This window comes from Aedes aegypti, chromosome 2, assembly GCF_002204515.2.
Source record: "Aedes aegypti strain LVP_AGWG chromosome 2, AaegL5.0 Primary Assembly, whole genome shotgun sequence".
NCBI lineage: Eukaryota > Metazoa > Arthropoda > Insecta > Diptera > Culicidae > Aedes > Aedes aegypti.
This window is the reverse complement of record NC_035108.1, coordinates 3,999,304-4,019,537: the sequence shown is the minus strand read 5'-3', so window position 1 is coordinate 4,019,537 and position 20,234 is coordinate 3,999,304. Positions and strand designations below refer to the sequence as shown.

The 20,234-nt window shown below is 38.1% G+C and overlaps 1 protein-coding gene across 1 annotated transcript in view; it reads left to right on the top strand.

The window, feature by feature from the left end:
- Window positions 1-14,870: 14,870 nt before the first annotated feature.
- Window positions 14,871-20,234, top strand: part of LOC5571444 (importin-7) — a 42,546-nt gene continuing 37,182 nt past the window's right edge. Inside the window, exon 1 of the mRNA XM_021839786.1 lies at window positions 14,871-15,297. Coding sequence (XP_021695478.1) covers window positions 15,214-15,297 — 84 coding nt within the window. The 5' untranslated portion in view covers window positions 14,871-15,213. The remainder of the gene's footprint in view (window positions 15,298-20,234) is intronic.

Genomic DNA, 20,234 nt, shown 5'->3' with positions numbered 1-20,234 from the left:
CTACTTGGATTTCGACGTTGCGTTTGAATTGCACCTATATCCCTTTCGGGACGGACTATATTTGAGTGATTATTTCAAAATTTACCTTATAAACTCATCATCTCGTAGAACAAAACATTCTTTATTTTGGCTATTCTATCACTCCATGAACTTTTTAGGGTCAAATTCAGACCAGCACAATTGTGCTGGTCCGTCCGTCCGATGTTCGAAAAAAAAAATATTTTTTTTTTATTTTTTTAGAAAGTTATTTAAGTCATGCCTTTTTAAAAAAATTTGTACCCGTATTTTTTTATTTCGTCATTAGGGTGCTCTTTCGTGAGATAGGGTGACCCAAAAATTCAGAAATAATTATGTTTTTTTAATGCACATTGAAATTTAAAAAAATAATGTATTTTAATTAATATGATTTTTTTTATAAATGGAACGAGAACAATGTACGAGAGATAAAAATACTTCATATTCTCTCTAAGATTCAAAGCATCACGTGACGATGACGTTTATCGAGATTATTCAAGAACTAGTCTACGTCATATAAAAATGGGTAAAAATACATGTGTGAATAACTTGAAAACTAATTGGCTCAATCAAATCGTCTTTGTTTTGCTATGTTTGTTTATATCCTCCTAAATTATGTGGGATTTTTCCTCAAAAATAATTATGTAATAAAAATTAAAATTGAAAATAATAATTAACCTTCGAATTGTTTAGTAGAATACCTATAAATAAATGAAAACCGAATTTAGAACTATATCATTTTATTCCACCACAATTTGTATCCTTTGACAGTTACGCATAATTCGACCTTCACTATAAGGCCGTTGTCAGAGTCGTGTACTAGACTCGAAAATTAAATTATTTTTTTAGAGACTCCCTCCAACCTCTTTCACTCACTTTACCTAACATATACACTATCACTTTTGAAATCACATAGCCCTCCTTCAAATGATGCTTGAACGATGTTTTTTTTAAGGTTGCATGGAACTAATTTATTTTAAATAACTGGAATCATTCATTTTATTCCTAGAGCTAAAAAAGAAACGTCAAAATATTCAGTCTGCGTAAGCAGCTTTCTCATGTAAATTTACGTCATATGTGCCCGACAGCTTGGACGTTTTTAAGTGCAAATAATTACCATAAAATTTCTTCTTCTTCTTTCTGACGCTAAAGAAGCCTGCTTCTCAACTTCTCATGAGCACTTCCACAGATATTAACTAACAGCTATCTTTGTCAATCGACCAATGTTGCATGTGTATATCGTATGACAGGTACGATCATACTCTACGCTCAGAGAAGTGGAGAAAATTCCCTTTACGAAAAGATGCTCGACCGGCTGGACTCTAACCTACGACCCTCAGCATGATCTTACTTAGTATCTGCGTGTATACCGTATGGCTATCTGGCCCCCAATATCAAATTTATTTTATTTTATTTTTTACATCGAGTCTATTTGCTTAAAATGGAATTAAAGTCATTGTAATACAGTAGAGACCCGATTTTGTCAGCCCCGCGATGAATTTTAGGCTGACAAAATGGGGAACCTGACAAAATCGGGACATATATTTTGTTTCTGTTTTTTTTTTTTCAAATTTTAACATGTTAATATTTGCTTATGAACTACGTTTACGACCTACATAGCTTTTAAAGGGGGCGAGGGACATGGGCGTAGTCAGGTTTTGTTTTGTTTATCAGGGGGAGAAAAGCGGCCCTCACAATTTAATTCTCAAATTTCACGCCAAAAGATCCCTTTGATCGGCAATTTTGCTCTGGCCTGTAATACAACCGGCATCAATCTGAATCTTAGTTCTACCTAACCGTTGAATTATCTAAGCATTTTTCTTACAGCTAGACAGCTGCAAACAGTAGACTTTTTGATTTTCCATGAGCTTTTAAAGTTTCGCAATCGGTGTGACCGTTAGATTACTAAGGAAAATGTAAAGCTCGACCATACTCGTAAGTTTTGTTTTCCTTTTCGTTTCGGTTGCATGTACATTTTTAGCTGTCAATCCTACCGTGGAAAGTTTCCTGGAAAGCATTATGTACGATTATGGCCTTTAAAGGAAGCATCACACGAATCAACGGACTAGCATGCAACGCCAAATGGCACAATCGTAATACGTATCTGACGAAAAAAATACTGCAGTGGGAATTGAATCTAAACTTCTTTGATCGATACTGCTAGTTACTTTGCAACACTATACGCACGGCAATAAAGTACAGATTTTTATTTTTAATATATCAGCTTATCTAAGTCTCAAAATTCAAGTTTTGGACAATATATTTTTAAACGTAAAAGGAATGAAACGATATTTTTTATATGAGCGGATAATCTAGACTCTATAACTTCATACATTGTTTAATAGTTAAGTAGACTATTTCAAACGCATTTCATACATCATAAACAACATATTTGCTAGTAATACCAGCAGGGGCCTTCCTTAGCCGAGTTGTTAGAGTCCACGACTAAAAAGCAAAGCCATGCTGAAGGTGTCTGGGTTCGATTCCCGGTCAGTCCAGGATCTTTTCGTAATGGAAATTTTTTTGACTTCCCTGGGCATAGAGTTTCATCGTACTTGCCACATAATATACGAATGTGAAAAAGGCAACTTTGGCAATGGAAGCTCTCAAACAATAACTATGGAAGTGCTCATTGAACACTAAGCTGAGAAGCAGGCTCTGTCCCAGTGAGGATGTAATGCCAAGAAGAAGTAGAAGAAGAAGAAGAAGACTAGCATGGGCTGCATACATCAATAGTATGCCATTCAAAGGACTCTGTGGTTTAGAAGCAAATAGTAAGTAAAGGTTTTCAGCTCCAGTTGTCAAATTTCATAAATATTATGGCAGAAATTGAACCGGCATACATTGTAGAACACCAAAATGGATTATCGCGTCAACATGGTATTGATCGATTATCAAAGCAAGGGGAAATTCAAAAATTACGTCCATTGTTTTTAAGTCAATCTAAATCGTCCCCATGTCCACTATCACGCTTTTGCCCACATGCACGGTCGCACTTTCATACACATCTACTCCCCGAAATGAATGACGTAATTTTTGAACGTTCCCCTAAACTTTTACTTTGTCTTAAACTTTGCTAAAGGAGATTTAAAACATTAAATGTGATTCCCAATCTATTTCAAATATGGACGTATAAAAAATAAAAGTTTTCAAACCAAAGCTATGAGTTTCTGTTACATAGTTTTCGAACGGTACATCATCCTTATGATTCGTATGCACTATTGTGGACATTAGAACCAGATTCAGCCACTTAATTCGATCAAAATACTGAAAATGAAAATTGGTAGTCTACAACGAACATCGACCGGGTAAGTGCCGGCACCAGCACAATTGTGCTGGTCCCACTTTGTCCCTCCAGAAATATTTGCTGTGTGAATCAATTCTCATTTGGTCTTCACCATTTCAAAGAATGACTCTTTCACTCTCGATTCGTATCTGTGCATACCTAGAAAAAACGAATAGTTGAAAAGTTGCGACAGATAAAACTTTTTCAATTCTTACGGTGTTTGTTTACTTTTTGTTTACCCTGAGCTGGTGTTTTCTAAACACGATGTAAACAAAAGCTGTTGTGCTTGATTACAAGTATCAATGATAATTCAATAATCGAAATCGAAAAAGTTTAGTAAAACAATGATTTATTGGATGAAATAGTCATTCGATGTCAAGGGTGCCGAACAGCACAATTGTGCTGGATCGTCCCGAAAGGGATATTGTCTGCGCGTTACCGTCGGCGCTGGATGTGGATTTAAAATGAGCGCCGCAATGCTTTAGTAAAGTTAAGCGAGAAATCGTCCGAGAAAATCCAAAGTGAATTATGGTGGTACCCCAGTAGTTGTTTACGCTAACGCAAACGATATTTTTCTTACGCGTTTGGTTTCTGCCGGAATGCTACAAACAATTCTTAAGATGAAGATGAATCGAAGCCAAACCTCAAATTTTCAAGAGCACGAATCTGGAGAACCATACATCCGTTTGAGCTGAAAACTTAATCGATTAGTCACTAGCTGGTGGTGACCAATCGATTATGTTTTCAGCTCAAACGGGTGTTCGGTTCTCCAGATTCGTGCTCTTGAAAATTTGAAGTTTGGCTTCGATTCATCTTCACCTTAAGAAGTTCTAGAAACAATTCCTTCAAGAATTCATAGAAAAAAATGTAAAAAAAAAATCCGATGATTTCTAGAAAGATTTTTTTCAAGAAATTACCAGAGGAAATTTAAAAACCATCTCTGAGACTATTTACAAAGGAATCCCTATAGAAATCCGAATAAAAATTCTGGGACAATCCTTAAACGATTTAACTTAGAAAAGAGTGAATACATGGTGGGAGTCGAGAAAGATTCCAGGAGAAATCTGTGAACGAATTTTTTAACAATTTCTTGTATCCTATAGGAATCCCTGAAGAAATATTTGTTAGAATCCGTGTAGAAACTTCTGAAGACATAGTTTCTTGAAGCCCAAGCAATCGTTCTTTTCTTTTTTTTTATTCAGCGTGTTTGGTATGCAGTGCTTGTTTCAAGCAATCTTGTTTTTTTTTATTATTATTTTCGTGTCAGTGGAGCGATTTTTTGCCTGGAAAGCAAAAGTGTTAGTTTTCCATAGTCTCCAGGTTGATTACTTTTTCAGTTAGTTTGTATGGTTTAAGTGAAAATAAAGTTGTTTTTTAATGCACAGTCAAGGATAGAGGTGAGCTTGTTTTATGCTTTTATTTCAAATATGTTAAGTATGTATGACTACACATTTTTATCGTTACATATATTTGGGTCTATTCTACGACTGGCGTGAGGTGAGAATTGTCGGTGTCGTATAGTGAGGTGACAATTCTCGACTCGAGTGAAGTGACTCTCCATTTGATTTGCACGGCGAGTCACTTCACTCGAGTCGAGAATTGTCACCTCGCTATACGACACCGACAATTCTCACCTCACGCCAGTCGTACAATAAACCCAATTATTATTCAACAAACTAGAAATGGTTCGTCACTGTGAGTGTCGGCATAAACTCTTACTCATACATTATATATGTTTCACATAATATTAAAAATTTATTTTTATAAATTACTTCACTATATAAGAAAAAAGAAAAAAAATGCTTCCTTTTACTTAATTTTTTGTAAAAAAATAGTTCGATACTATAAGGGATGGCACACAAATTATGTCACGCTAAATTTCAACTTTTTCTTCACCATCGCTTAGGCCTTAAACCTAGTTTAACCATACCATGGTAAGCGTTCGGTAAACGTTGTCTACCCATATAGTTTAACTGGGCTTAAAGCTTAAGCGATGGTGAAGAAACCGCTTATAAGTGTCGAAATTAATTTTCTTCCTCTTGGAAATAATAACTAAATATATATTCGTAAGCATGTTTAAGTCTCACAAATGATTGTTTATCTAACCGCATATCAAAGAGAATCCTTTGAATGACCCAACGATCCTCTCCATTAACAAACATCAAGTAACATTTGTGGAGATGCAGAGGTTACACACTAATATTGCTTCCCCCAATCCCACCAAACTACAAGCACGTGGCCGGCGCCGTTATTGACCCTGCATAAATAGTTGCACTGAATTATGCACAATGGAGAAGATTATGGCCAATCCCAGCCTAACTTCTAATTTATTCTATGTGCTTCTTCACTGACTTCGGTAACGGAATAGCAACCGGTGATATGTGTAGTCAGTCTAACCTAAGCTAAAAAATCCAGGAGTTTCTGTTCCATCTACATAAATTCTTTAAATTCAAGGATCCTATATCCAAGTAGGGGAGCTTACGTGTTTTAGGCAGTTTCATTTTCTTTGCCCCTCCTTTTGTCGGCCAAATAGCCCAAAATTTGACAGTAAGATTCGCTTATGATGATGATGATGATGATGATTAGGTACTACCATCTATTGTAGCAAGGCAGCTGCCTATAGCACTGGAATAATCTGAGAAGTAATCAGTCAGTCCACTGTATGAAGGGCCAAAAACGGATGGGCGGACCCGCAAGCAGAGACACTTGCACGAAATTCGCGGGAATTTAAGAGAATCTCCTTCCAGAAGAAAGTTTTCACAAACAACGGTAAAATCGAGCCCTCGATTAACAGAATAAACCCAATAGATGGGATCGAAGAGCCCGCCCTTTATCCACGAAATGTTAACAACAGGGAGGAGGCAGTCCCAAGCTCTCTATCCAAATCGCTTCAATTGGGTGCCCTGTTGCACAGTATTTCGATCGGCCGAAATCGTGAACTTAATTCTGTAGCACCTTTAAACATGATTTTTTCGGAATGGTGTCTTTGGACGAAAATTTTCTAAAAATATAGCGCATATATTGACGGTAAATGTTAGTTCGCAACTTTGCCACGGGCGGCGCTGCGAAAATATTTTTTTTGAAATGACGATCTTTAAATATGATGTCTTTGGCAAAATTGTAGATAATTCAAATACAAACAACTTTGCCAAAGACACCTAGTGTGTATTCAGCCACATTTCCAAAATACGGGAGTATTTTATGAACGACCCCTTAAAACTAGTTTTTCTCCGATATTTTGAAAACACGAATTTTCCGGTAGCAACAATGTTCTACAAAATTATGTAAACAGTCAAAATGAATCATTCTCTAGAAGACTCTACTCTTCTAAAGATCAAGGAAAAGCAGTTATAATCGTTTAAGTGCAAAAATCAGTCATTTTTGGGGTCCGTGTATTTATTCGGGTGGCAGCTGGTGGCAGATGAAACATAGTAGGATTCAAAATACATCATTAGTAGTTGTAAATGTCGAAAGTGTCATTAGTATCCACGAGTATCCCTTTTACTTAGAGGAAGTTTCATCAATGACTCTTATTACCCTGTAGTACTTAGTTATATGATGGGTAGAGGGCTATGTGGCTCCAAACTTCTTCTTTTTCTTCTTCTTGACACATTCTTTATCATTACGCACAACCAATAGGTTCCAAATACATTTTGAAGAAAGTTCTCAATCTCCTGAAAAGACGCTTTACGAAATGACTCGCTCATACAACTATTTTTAACTTGAGATTTTTGCGTTTTATCGTACATCCCAAGTAATCAAATAGCACTTTAATTCGCTCTGCATGCTAGCATTATACAGCTGACACGCTTAATTGGTCGAATAATAGCACTAAAAGACCAAAAAGATAAACTAGCAGGCTAGTGTTTACTACATGACACGTGCAAGAACGATGCGGTGAGTAGCAAATTAAGTGATGCATCAAATTTAAATCCAAAATCAGGCAAGTGCCTCAATATTGTTGGGCAGAGGTGGACACACCACAACGCAGAACAGGGTCACCGAAGCGGAACGCGGAACCAGGATTTCGGTAGGAAAGAACCAACTACAAATTAACTACTGTACGCAACGAGAAAGCTTTAATAAACACGTCTGAACGGATCGAACATCACATTACGGATGAATGGTAAAACTTTCCATTCTCCCTTTCTTCGCTCACATTTGGCGCACTCGCCGCCTGCCCTACTGGCGCATGCGTCGCAGCTTCATTCTCCAAATTCTACACATTCAGTGTTGCCGCTTTGCATATGAGGCACAATCATTGCATACTCCAACACTCCTCCTCAATGTTGTCCTCGTACTCGTCCTAATCCTCTCTGCCTTCCATGCCGGGTTGATCTCCTCCTGCTTCAAGCATCAACAACGTAATCAACTAATCGGCCAGGTCGTACTCCACGATTACTCCTCCTGGATCGCCGAACTTCCCTCCAGTTATCAGCATCCGAATCTGATCCTCCACTTTGGGACTCCGCAACTTGCAACGGCTCCACTTCCTCGCTTGAAGTGTCCGCATCGAAGTATTCTTCTTCTTCACGTTCTTCGGCTCTATTCGGCTTCTTCTCCGAATACCAGCTCACCACACTGACTGGTGAACTTCTTCCCTTCGTTGTCTTCTTCTCGCCAATTATCGGCCGCTGGCCCTCTACTTTCTTCATAATCTTCGCTAGCTTCAGCCGATACAATGGCCCCGACTTTTCGCCAATTACCACTTTCTTACCGGATGCATTGCAAATGTCGCAACCATCCTTCTTAAATTTCACCGAAAACTCTTTCGCCGTCAATTTGTCCACTGACACGAGTCCACTTGCCAATGACGGAACGTACAACACGTCGGTTAGTTTCACTTCAACTTTACTTCCGTTTCCGTCCACGCCATACACAACACCTTCGCCACAACCAGCGGCGGTAACCACTTTACCATTCGCTAACATTACGCTTGGGCCTTTTTCTTCCTTCAGTGACTTGAAAAAGTTCCTGTCGCCCGTCATGTGCCGACTCGCTCCACTGTCAATGTACCAGCACTTTCGCTGATCCATTCCAGCCATAAAACACACACTTCTGGCACCACAATTTTCGTCCTTCGCTTGTTTCGCATTTTGCTTCACACGCACATGCACACTGTCGTTCTGCTTCTTCTTCTCTTCGCATTCTCGTTCTAGCTCCTGCTTCGCTAGCAAAAATAATCGACAGTTGCGACGCAAATGACCGGGTTTATCACAAAAGTAGCATTTCCTCACTGGCGCTTTATTGCCGAGTCCACCCACGCTTTGCACTTCATTTTGCACTACCACACTTTTCATAGCTTTCGTTACACTCATTTCGCCGGAACGCTCCCTCCGACGCTCAAACTCATCGATCAGCTTCGACTTCACAAGCTGCATCGTGATGTCCGCATCGGCACGACTCTCCAACGCCGTGACCAAACCACCGTACGAATCAGGCAAGCTACGCAGGATCATCGCAATCCGTAGCGACTTCTCTAGCTGTTGGCCTGCATTCGTCAAACGGTCGAATAAATCGTCAAGCACAACCAGATGACTCTCAAGGTCACCTTCTTCCGCGAGATTTAACGAACACAGTTTCTTCAACAACGACACACGCGAGGTCACCGTGTTCTTCTCGTGATAAGCACGCAACTGATCCCAAAACGCTTTTGCACTGTTTGCTTCCTTCACCAAACCGAACTGATTGTCGTCTATGCACAGTCCGATAGTGGCACGAGCTTTCCTATCGTCTTTCGTCCACTGATCGGTCACTACAGCCGGCCTCGCATCACCGACCACATACCACAGCTCCTCCCTGGTCAGGAGCATCTCCATCCGGAACTTCCATATTTGCCAGTTCTGATTGTTCAACCTGGCAAACGCAAACTTGTTAACATCCGCCATTTTGTCCACACAAAATCACCACCGCGGAGAAAACAACTCACACACACTCACACACGGCGTGATCACTTTCGCTCTCTCGGAACCTTTTTCCTACGCAATCCGGAACTTTCCCTTCGGCACTGCTGGGCCAATAACCTGTTGGGCAGAGGTGGACACACCACAACGCAGAACAGGGTCACCGAAGCGGAACGCGGAACCAGGATTTCGGTAGGAAAGAACCAACTACAAATTAACTACTGTACGCAACGAGAAAGCTTTAATAAACACGTCTGAACGGATCGAACATCACATTACGGATGAATGGTAAAACTTTCCATTCTCCCTTTCTTCGCTCACATTTGGCGCACTCGCCGCCTGCCCTACTGGCGCATGCGTCGCAGCTTCATTCTCCAAATTCTACACATTCAGTGTTGCCGCTTTGCATACGAGGCACAATCATTGCATACTCCAACAAATATCAGATCATTTTGTAAATGAGTGTTGCAACCATAAGAACTGCGTTAACATTTAAACACTGATTTAATTCACAAAATAGTGATTCAATGAATTATTCTTTTCTCAATAGAATATTTCACCAAATTTGCATAGCTTGCACTTGTTATAGTGTCTATGTACGAAAAATAGCTAAAACTGAAAGCGAAAAATAGTTGTATTGCGAGACATTTTGTAAACACTAATTGGGAACTTTCTCCATAAAAGTATTTGGAACCTATTGAGTGTGTGTATAAAGATGAAGAATGTGTCAAGGAGCTTGAGCTTGATTGGCCGCCCGTGGATGCTACTCCAGTATCGCCAGATCAGCTGCACTTACACAAGGAACCAACCAAATGACTGCTTGGGACTAACAGGCATCCTCAGTGTATAAGTGCTGGTGATCTATTTTTAGCGACAATTGTGCCTGCCACATCAGAATGCAGACCAATGTGGGGAAGGGGAAGGAATTGATGATGCATTATACTGGCTCCCACGTAGACCGTATATACCACTGCATCTACGCCAGTACATGCGGGAGTGTATGGATTGGGGGAAAAGCATGGCAGAGAGGTTTGCTGTTGTGGTTAGCAGACTGCCTATGTATCAGGCGTAAGTGAAGCCATGCGCGTGGAAGAATGGAAGCGTTAGGGAAACGGTTTCTTGTCCGTCTCGGGTTCTAGCGTTTGATATGAACGAATAGTTTGAGTGTGATAGATTTATAATGGAAGATAGAAGCAAGTGAGAGAGATATACAACTACAAAGTACGAGGAAAGGGACGGGCCTGGGATTGAACCCATGACCTTCTGCTTATGAAGCAGAAACGGTAGCCATCAGACCACCAACCCCGTCAAAGATGAAGAATATGTCAAGGAGAAGAAAAAAGAGAAGTTTGGAGTCACATAGCCCTCTACTCATCACATAACTACCCAAGTAACCACAAGCATTATAACATTGCACGTATTCTACTGCATATCAACACCATTGATGCAACATTGCTTTTATTCAACAAATTTCAAGAGCTGTCAAGCAATAAAGCATTAACCCTACATTACAAATGTATCAATGCACTAACATCACTTTATAAATTGTACTGCTGCATTAATATTACTTTATAAGTTGCTTCATTGCTTTATCGTCCTTTTTGCATTAATTTAACTGTAAAAGTGCCCTTTTCCACTTTTAAACTACTTTAATGGTAGGGTTATGGCAATGCAGCTGCATTATTATATGCAATTATATAATGCTCCATGGTTACTTGGGTAAGTACTTCAGGGTAATAAGAGTCATTGATGATACTTCCTCTAAGTCAAAGGGATACTCGTGGATACTAATGACACTATCGACATTTACAACTACTAATAATGTATTTTTAACCCTACTAGGTTTCATCTGCCACCCGAATAAATACACGGACCCCAAAAATGACTGATTTTTGCACTTAAATGGTTATAACTGCTTTTCCTTGGTCTTTAGAAACCTAGTGTCTTCTAGAGAATGATTCATTTTGACTGTTTACACAATTTTGTAGAACATTGTTGCTACCGGAAACTTCGCATTTTCAAAATATCGGAGAAAAACTAGTTTTAGGGGGTCGTTCATAAAATACTCCCGTATTTTGGAAATGTGGCTGAATACACACTAGGTGTCTTTGGCAAAGTTGTTTGTATTTGAATTATCTACAACTTTGCCGAAGACATCATATTTAAAGATCGTCATTTCAAAAAAAAATATTTTCGCAGCGCCGCCCGTGGCAAAGTTGCGAACTAACATTTACCGTCAATATATGCGCTATATTTTTAGAAAATTTTCGTCCAAAGACACCATTCCGAAAAAATCATGTTTAAAGGTGCTACAGAATTAAGTTCACGATTTCGGCCGATCGAAATACTGTGTGTTGGTCCCACCCAACCCAAATATAAATTCAGTAGTTTATATATTGTTATAAATATAAAATTGTATATAATGTGATGTGGAAAAATCTCACCAAATTAGCTGGAAACGTTGAGAATTGTCGTCCTGTTCATGTCGCCAATTTCATAGTATGTCCTGCACTCTATGTTTTTGTACATCACATCAGAAACTCCTCACCCTAGACCACCCTACACTATAAAATCAGCAGACAAAAACACACACGCAGCTCAAACATTACCAAATGATTACCGTTTTGATTCATATTACGGACAGCTTCAAATTCCGGACACTCTACTTTGTATGGGAAACATTTCACGCGAAATGTTTCAATTTTTGCTGTTCAAAATTTCTCAATTTCAAGGCTCGTTTTAGTAAACTTTTTCCATAAATTTTTTTGAAAATTTATAATGCCCAACTACCTAAGATGTCTCTTTGGTGGTTTAACGATTTCGATTGATGATTTGACTGTTCCATTAATGGTTTTCATGAGCTGTCCGGAATAAGCCATTTTACGAGACGTTCGAATGACGTTTTCCGGCGGGCCGCTCATTGTTGTTGTTCAAAAAACTAGCATGATATCTGAATAGCGCTGGTTACATTTTTGTTGGCGATGACGTCCCCGTCTTTTTCAGCGCATGTTTCCTACCAGGTTTACATGTATTACAGGTAACGTAGATGAAAAATATTTTTCCTGCCTACTGATTTGAATTTAACATGCGAAAATTCAAAACTTTGTTGAATTGCCACCAGCCATTGTTGAATATGCTCCTTCCAAATGTAGCGCTAGAAGAAAAGTAAATAAATCGGCCCGCCAGAAACTTTCAAAGCTTGTAAACATACGGAAACCATATGATTCGAAACGTCTCATAAAATGGCTTATTCGATTCAAAGTGTCCGGAATATGAGGCAAAAGTGAGGAAACGTCCGGAATAAGAATCATGAAAAGGCCACACATTTTCATTTATTTACAATTACACTGCGGAACACGTTTTTGTCTCCAGCATCAAAATACCTCTATTTACTTAATTAAGGGTTGCTGAATCCATTGCCGTTTACAGAAATATCATAGCACGTCTAGTTTTTGAGATGTTGGTTGTTGAAAATGCAAAAATTGACTATTTCAGCCAACTTGCATGCAAGTTTGCCAGCTTGTAAGGCAATTTATTGGCTTAATTTGTCGCAGAATTCAAACTTTAAGTGTATAACAATACTTATCATCAAAGTTTATAATACTTTTGATGTGGAAAAGCTATTTTTTGATGGTTTAGAAAAGTATTGTATTTTGCCATATAAGAGAAATGAAGAACTTTGTATGGAGACTGCAAGCATGTTGAAAAAATCGGTTAAATCTAAATTTTTATCTTGCAATTTCAACCAAAATATATCTGAAATGAAAGTTTAAGTCCTCTTTTGTATGCTTGGTGGATAAGATCACAAAAAAATTTGATGAAATATACTTAAAATTTTGTGTAAACATCAATAAAACCAATGTTTTATACAACTTTGGCGACCTGTAGCTAAAAATTGTGACGTGCTGGGAAATTTCTGAGAACGGCATCAGATTCAACAACCCCAAATCTACTAGAGACACATAATTTGATCCTTGAGACACGCAAACATGTAATTTTTGTTGCGCTGTGTTATTGAAGTTGCGGAAGCGTATTCTTCGCCCACCGTTCGAAAGGAAAGGGCTTCCGACGCTCGATAGCGCAAAGGAATCATACAGAATGATTTATTTTGTATGCTCTATGCTGGGTTATATTTCCCTGAATCAAAACATGAATGAATGAATCAAAACGGTACATGGAGTTTCAAAATGTGTAATACAAATGGAAATAAAAAAATGGGAGCGTAACATGATACAGTCGAACTGGATTGGTACAAATACATCAAGACAGTCTAAACTGTTTATAACTCCAAATAAACAAATTACAGAAAAACTTCTAAACTTAAATAAAAAATCATTCTGTATAGTTATTGGACTATTTATAGGACATTGTCCAGCTAGATATCATTTAAAGAAGATAGGTCGAAGTCCAACTGATATCTGTCGGTTTTGCGACTGTGAGATAGAGACCTCTCAACACTTCTCGAAAGATTCGCGAATCAGGCGAAACTGACAAAACATACACAATTTAAGAAAATATAGCGTTGGAATTGTAGCTCGATTGTCTATTCACTGCACTTGAACTTTTCCCCTATCGATAATTTAACTATTCAAAAAAACGCAAATTTGTAGAAGACGAAACTTCACCTCATGCCAAACCACACACTTTATTGATTACCTTGACAGTAAGATTCGCTTATATGCTAAAAGAACTGATGCAAATTTTAAGCCCAATAGGTTTTAGAAAACCACTTTAAGACAAAGAGAACAAAGCTGCTGAAAATACAACAAGTCACTCTGATACTTGGAAGAGTCTCTTCAAAAATAAAAAAATAGGAAAAACTCTAGACAGAACTCTTGAACATTCCTTTAAGTGATTTCTAGATTAATCACAAAAGGCTCGTATGGAGTAATTTTTGGAGGAGCTCTAGGAGTTAAATGCATGCAGATTAGGTTATTGGTTAATTTCATGCAAACATTTCTAAAGATATGACAGCTGCATATGACGTAGATATTTTTTTTTTTCTCTTCGCGAGTCTCTCTCAGCCTCTGAGATATCTGCAAAACAAAAGTTTCATGCATTATCATGGTGGAAAAACTTGAAATCAATTAGCTCGAACAATGATAGCCCTTGACATATGTACTGAACAACTATGTCGAAGCTAACGAAGTCGTCATACTTCTAGGTGGACAGACTAGACGATTCTTGAGGAATACACCTTGGTTTGGTGTCGATAGAAACCTCTGTGGCAAAATCAAAGAATATAAAGGGCCCATTCACAAATTTCATAACGCTAAACGGGTGGGTGGGTGTCCTCGTGACGTTACGGCTCATACAAAATTTATAAAATATTCATAGTGTTACGAGGGGGTGGGTGGGTGTCAAAAATGGCCACTTTTGGCGTTATAAAATTTGTGAATACACCCAAATTACAACTGTTCTATAATACATCGAACTCGAACATCTGCCCGTATGATGAAACCGAATAGCACAATGATCTTGAGCACCCCAATATTTTCCTTCGAATGAGCGTATTCAAGAAAATTGATCGCATCAAAAGACCAATCAAGCCAAAGCAATGATAAATTTCACACTTTTGGCAACCCGGCGTATCTCGCGATCGAGAGTGTGTGTGACGACGATTCGCCCTCCCACAGCCGTCGTTGTGTGCGTGAGCAACGTGCATCATCCGTCAGTCGTCATTCGTTCGGCACTCCGGCAGTCTTTTTTGGTTTTCTTCCTAGCACGGAGTGTGCGAAGCCCGCGTGTGTTTGCCGGGAGTGTGAAAATTTTTTGGCATCCCACAAATCCAGAATTCAAGAAGTGGTGTTCCGGAAAGGAAGCGGTGTTCTAGTGACCGTGTGGAAATCCGGTTTACGGTCCGGGCGTTTGTGTGAACTGCACGAGACGAGTGTCGGGCGGGCGTGTTTTGTGTCGTCGATTCGGGATCAGGACCAGGCAGGGGCCATTATTGTGGAGGCAAAGCTCCTCGGAATTTCGATTGGATTAAAAAAACAGCAGACACGAAAGATGGATAACGCTAAAATTTGCGAGCTGCTCCGGGCCACCATCGATCCGAACCAGCGGCTACAGGCGGAGGAACAACTGAACCAGGTGAAGCATCTTTTCTAGAAATCCGATTCTGCATAAAACCATGTGCTCGCGTTGCCTCTTTGATTGGGCCGGAAATTGTGTCAATCGGGGTCGCGAAATACAATCCCTGACCGTGAATTGTGCATTCTGTGGGTGAGGGGTTTTTACGGAATTACCTACGCTCGATTGAATGCTAAGTTCTGACGAGGGAGGATTGCGGAATAAGATCTGGAACTTGCCATTCCATCATGCTGTGCGAACATTTTTAGCCATCTTTTCGTGTAATCCTTTTTATGGACGGCTTGCATGAATGTGTTGGTGGTTTTGCGTGACGGACCAAAAAAAATCTCGAAGATGAGTGTTATTTTCATTTTATTTTGACGTGCGGGTTCTGCAAAATAAAACAGGGTTGCCGTTTTTATCACGGGGGCAGCTATCTCGTCAGAATAAGATTTTAATTGTTTTGTAGAAAAACTATTTAAATATAAACATTTCTCTTCACTTTACAGAAAGAAAGTGAAAATACTTAAAAATCACTAATAAGACGAGCAAATTCCGTTAAACTCTAATAATATTATTGTGTATTTCTACACTGGACGACTCCAAAAGGGCGCGAAACTCCACTTCACTTGAAACGCGAAGCGAATCGAACATTGAATAGGAAGAAACAATAATTATTATTAATAATGAAATGTCAAATTTCAAAGAATTTTCGTTTCACTTTGCGTGACATGCCATTCTGGCCGACACCTGTGCGAATATAAATTGTATTTATAAGAACAAAAAATTTAGCCAATTATGTAGTAGACGAATTATGTTATTTTTTGTTAAACGAAAAGAACACCTAAAAAACTTCGGAACTGTAGAATATTTTAGTATATTTAACTCAAAACCAAAATATCTTTTACATTGTTGTTCCCTCCCCTTGGTTATGCGACCTTGCCGCGATGGGAGGGCATAATCCATTAGCCCATATGATAGAAACCAAAGGCGTAACCTGTAGTGGTGGTATCACATTTTGGCACTTTTTGCTTAAAGCCGCGTCATAAATCATATGGCATAGACGCAATAATATCTCGGATGTGATCCAACGGAAATTCTGCGTCATTGATAGAATTGATGCCCATTTCAAATAATTAATCTATTCGAAGTGGACATTAATACTATTGGTGACGTTCAGTTTGCCTTTTGCTAACCAGAATGATCCGTAGCCACTCTTACTATTAGCTAGCTAGATACATCGTTATCATATACAACGTAGGGAATACATAGGAACTCTTAGGAAAATGATTAGTAGATTCACTGAGTAGAAATAAGTGGCGACAATCTTATTTTAATATGGTTTTTACATTGCCATAATAAGAAATACCTCTTTTGTAACAGCGGTATAAATAATCTAATTCCAGCTTCATTTTCGCAAAATTTACAAGTAGAAAGTAGGCGTTGTGAAGCATTGCATTTGCCACCGAAAAGTGAATCATGTAGGAGACTGTAATAGAAGCCTAAGGTAACTTTACTTTTCAATATTCACTATAAAATGACTGTGAAAAGTAAGACGCTGAGATCGATCATTAGGGTACACTTGCTAGTTTCGAAAAATTGTTGAACAGACAAGGAAAGCGACTTTTTTCTTCAAGGATATATGAACGTTATGACCAATAAATACTTTTAACAACAACAAATTAAATTAACTAGAACTACTACTAAACACCCTAATTTTGTTAAAACTAGACGACAATTGACATTCAAGACTCTAATCTAACGTAAAAGACAGGAGTAATCAGAATAGCACTTGAATGACAAATTATTCAAAACCATTTCGATTAAACAGTATTATTAATGACACTACTATGGGTACTTTTCAAAAACTACCACGTCACAATACTAATAAAAAACAGTGTTCATGTGGGCGCCATTGCCTAGTCCGTCTGAGTATTGGTCCTGGTAGAGGGGAAACTTGGCAAAAGCCAGACCGAGGGTTCAGCCTTGACAAGTTAAGCTGTCAGGCAGCTCCAACTGAATACCATACAGAAAAAAAAAAAAAAAATATTTAACTCAAAACCAAAATATCTTTTACATTGTTGTTGTTGTTCGAGGGGGACTTTAACCCGAAGGTCATTCGCCCCTCTTATATTGTTAAGGTGAAACATCTCGGAATCCAAAGATGACCGGCACAATGGCCGACTTCTCACCCTACTCACGTTTTCTAAGGCACAAAACTATAGAAATAGTTGGCAAACGTTGCTGATCTTATTTTAAGCTTTCTGCTGGTGCACAAAGCCAAAATATTTTTTTTTTTTTAAATTTTTCATGCATTGTTGTGGGCTGCTTTCTTCGCGAGATTTGTGCCTTTAAAGTCTTAGTGCAATCTTAGAAGTTAATTCCAAACTGTTTCACCTTAACACCCCTTCAATTTTTACAGATTTCTTGTGAAATGCTATTTGGATTAGTGGCGGTAAGATATTGAACAAGCTCAAAAGAGGTCGTTATGTCTTTCCTTAGAAGGGTAATTATGAATTTCTGGCAAGGTTGTTGGTGAGATGCCTGAAATATGTACATTTAGGAGATCTTTACAGGAATACTAACAGGAATCGAAGCAATAATTGACCTGTTTCTTGAAAGTTGCTTGGAAGATTACTAGAAATGTAAATAATAGATTTCTAATAAGGTTTTTAATGGATTATAGAAAAGATCCTTGACTGATTTTTTTTTAATTCTCAGTAGATTTGTAAAGGTTGACAAACAACTGAGCAAAACAAATAAAGCAAATTTCTGGGGAGATCTATTCCAGGAGCTTTGTATGTGAAAAAGATATCTGCTTCAATCCAACAAGGATTTCATCATATCAAGAAATTCTCCACGAACCAGCCATTCTAAAGGCATTCTTAGAACGGATTGGGTTTTGCCATGGAACTTCAATCTTTGGAGAAAAATAATTTAAATTTGGATACGTAGTACAGACATTTGTTAATATAATTCGGAAATCTCTTATCTTCCTATGAATCATAGAAGGTAATGGTCTTTAAAATATTTCAACAAATCGTTCATATCTTTTCTCCAAAACGCCTAAGAAATTCAAACCGTTTTGAGCTCACAGTATTTTATAAATTTAATAAAAAATAATCATAAATAACTTACATAAAATCCTCCAGCATTTTGTATAAGAAAACGGAAATATCAGCTTGTATAATAATTTTGCCAATTGTTATTTTTTTAAGTATCCGGGAATTGAAAATATTTCAATTTTTATAACTTTTTTCCGTTTCCCAATATTTTTGATAGGAATGTCAATCGAACCAAACTGAAAACCGAATCCTCTAGAATCCTATATATTTTCTAAGAATTCAACAAACTGTTCAGAAATCATATCGGGAAATTGCGAGCCGTAATTTCAGCAGAATCTTTGTACCTAATCCTATCGAAAAATTTTGAACACTTTTTTATTAAATTTAGGGGAGGGATTATGTTCGAAAGTAGTACGTACTGTATTCTCGACAGGTTTATAATTCATATTAACACTAATTGAACTATCAACCGATGCAGACAAATCGCCAACTTAGCAGTCGCACCTTAACAATACTTTTCTCTCTCGAAGACGTAACTTTTTCGAAAATTTTCACTTTTTGGATTGCATTTGGGTCCCATAACAACTGTGCAAAATTTCAGCTGGATCGGTGAAATTATATATTAGCGCCAGCCGTTCAAAGTTTGTATGGGATTTACTATAGGAAAACTTACTTTTGCAAAGAAAAATCGCCAGAGGTCGCCCATCGATCTCTATAAAAATTCCGAACTCAAACTTCGATTAGTTATTTTACCATGAAGAATATTGTCGAAGACCGCGAAAGTGTAACGCATTTTGTATAAATATTTTTCGATTTTTATACAGTGAAACCTCCATGAGTCGATATTGAAGGGACCATCGACTCATAGAAATATCGAGTCATGGAACAGCAATCCTTTGGAAGGCTGCTACTAGGGACCATCATAGTAACCATGAACTTATGTTTTTAGTATGGTTCCATGAGTCGATATCGAGTCATGGAACATCGACTCATGGAGGTATCACTGTATGAGCTGTTACATCTTAAGGACACCCTCCCACCCCCTACAGCGTTATGAAATTTGCTAATGGGTCCTTACAGTTGACTCTTCACAACTCGATATATTCTATAACTCTATTCTATAACAATTTTTTGGTCTCTTCAAATTCCCATACATAATGCTCTCCATAAGTCGGTATTTCTATAATTCTATGTCTCCACTAGTCGATGCCACGCGTGACTTGCAAGTTGTAATGAAAGCTAAAAAACATGAACATTATAATACTGATTTTCAACAGAAAATAGTGATTTATCGAGCATTTCGAAAAAAGTTTTCCAAATATAATTTTTCATTGTGCTATCAACAACATAATATTGCTTTCTTACAAAAGTGATCATAAAAGATTGGAAATACAGAAATTTGATTTAAGGATTTTTGTGCCGGTATGTTCTATAACTCGATAATTCTATAAGTTTTTTTTAGATCGCACCATGTGCTCTAAGCAGTTGAGATGTTCATCGTAGTGTTGATTCCATCTTTCGATCACCTTTCATTTCGGTGTATTTGCTCCATATTTCGACACTTGCTTCATATAAGATTGCGTGGTATGATCGATGTCTCTTCATAGATAGTCTATTTCATCAACAAATTTATCAAATTAGATATACCTGTAAATCTGCAATGTTTTAAACCCATTGAGCAGTAATATCGTAAACCACAAGAAAATGTTTAGATAAATTGCTCACTTTTCTGTATTACATATACTGCTTCGCGTATTATTCGCGTATTCTGTATTACATATACTACAACGTGCGAAGTTCGAATTTTGACCAACTTCGCCGCGTCGCGAGTCACTTCGCTATAGTGCGCATCTATGCCCTCCGCCATGTGCATTATGCGCACTATTGAGAATC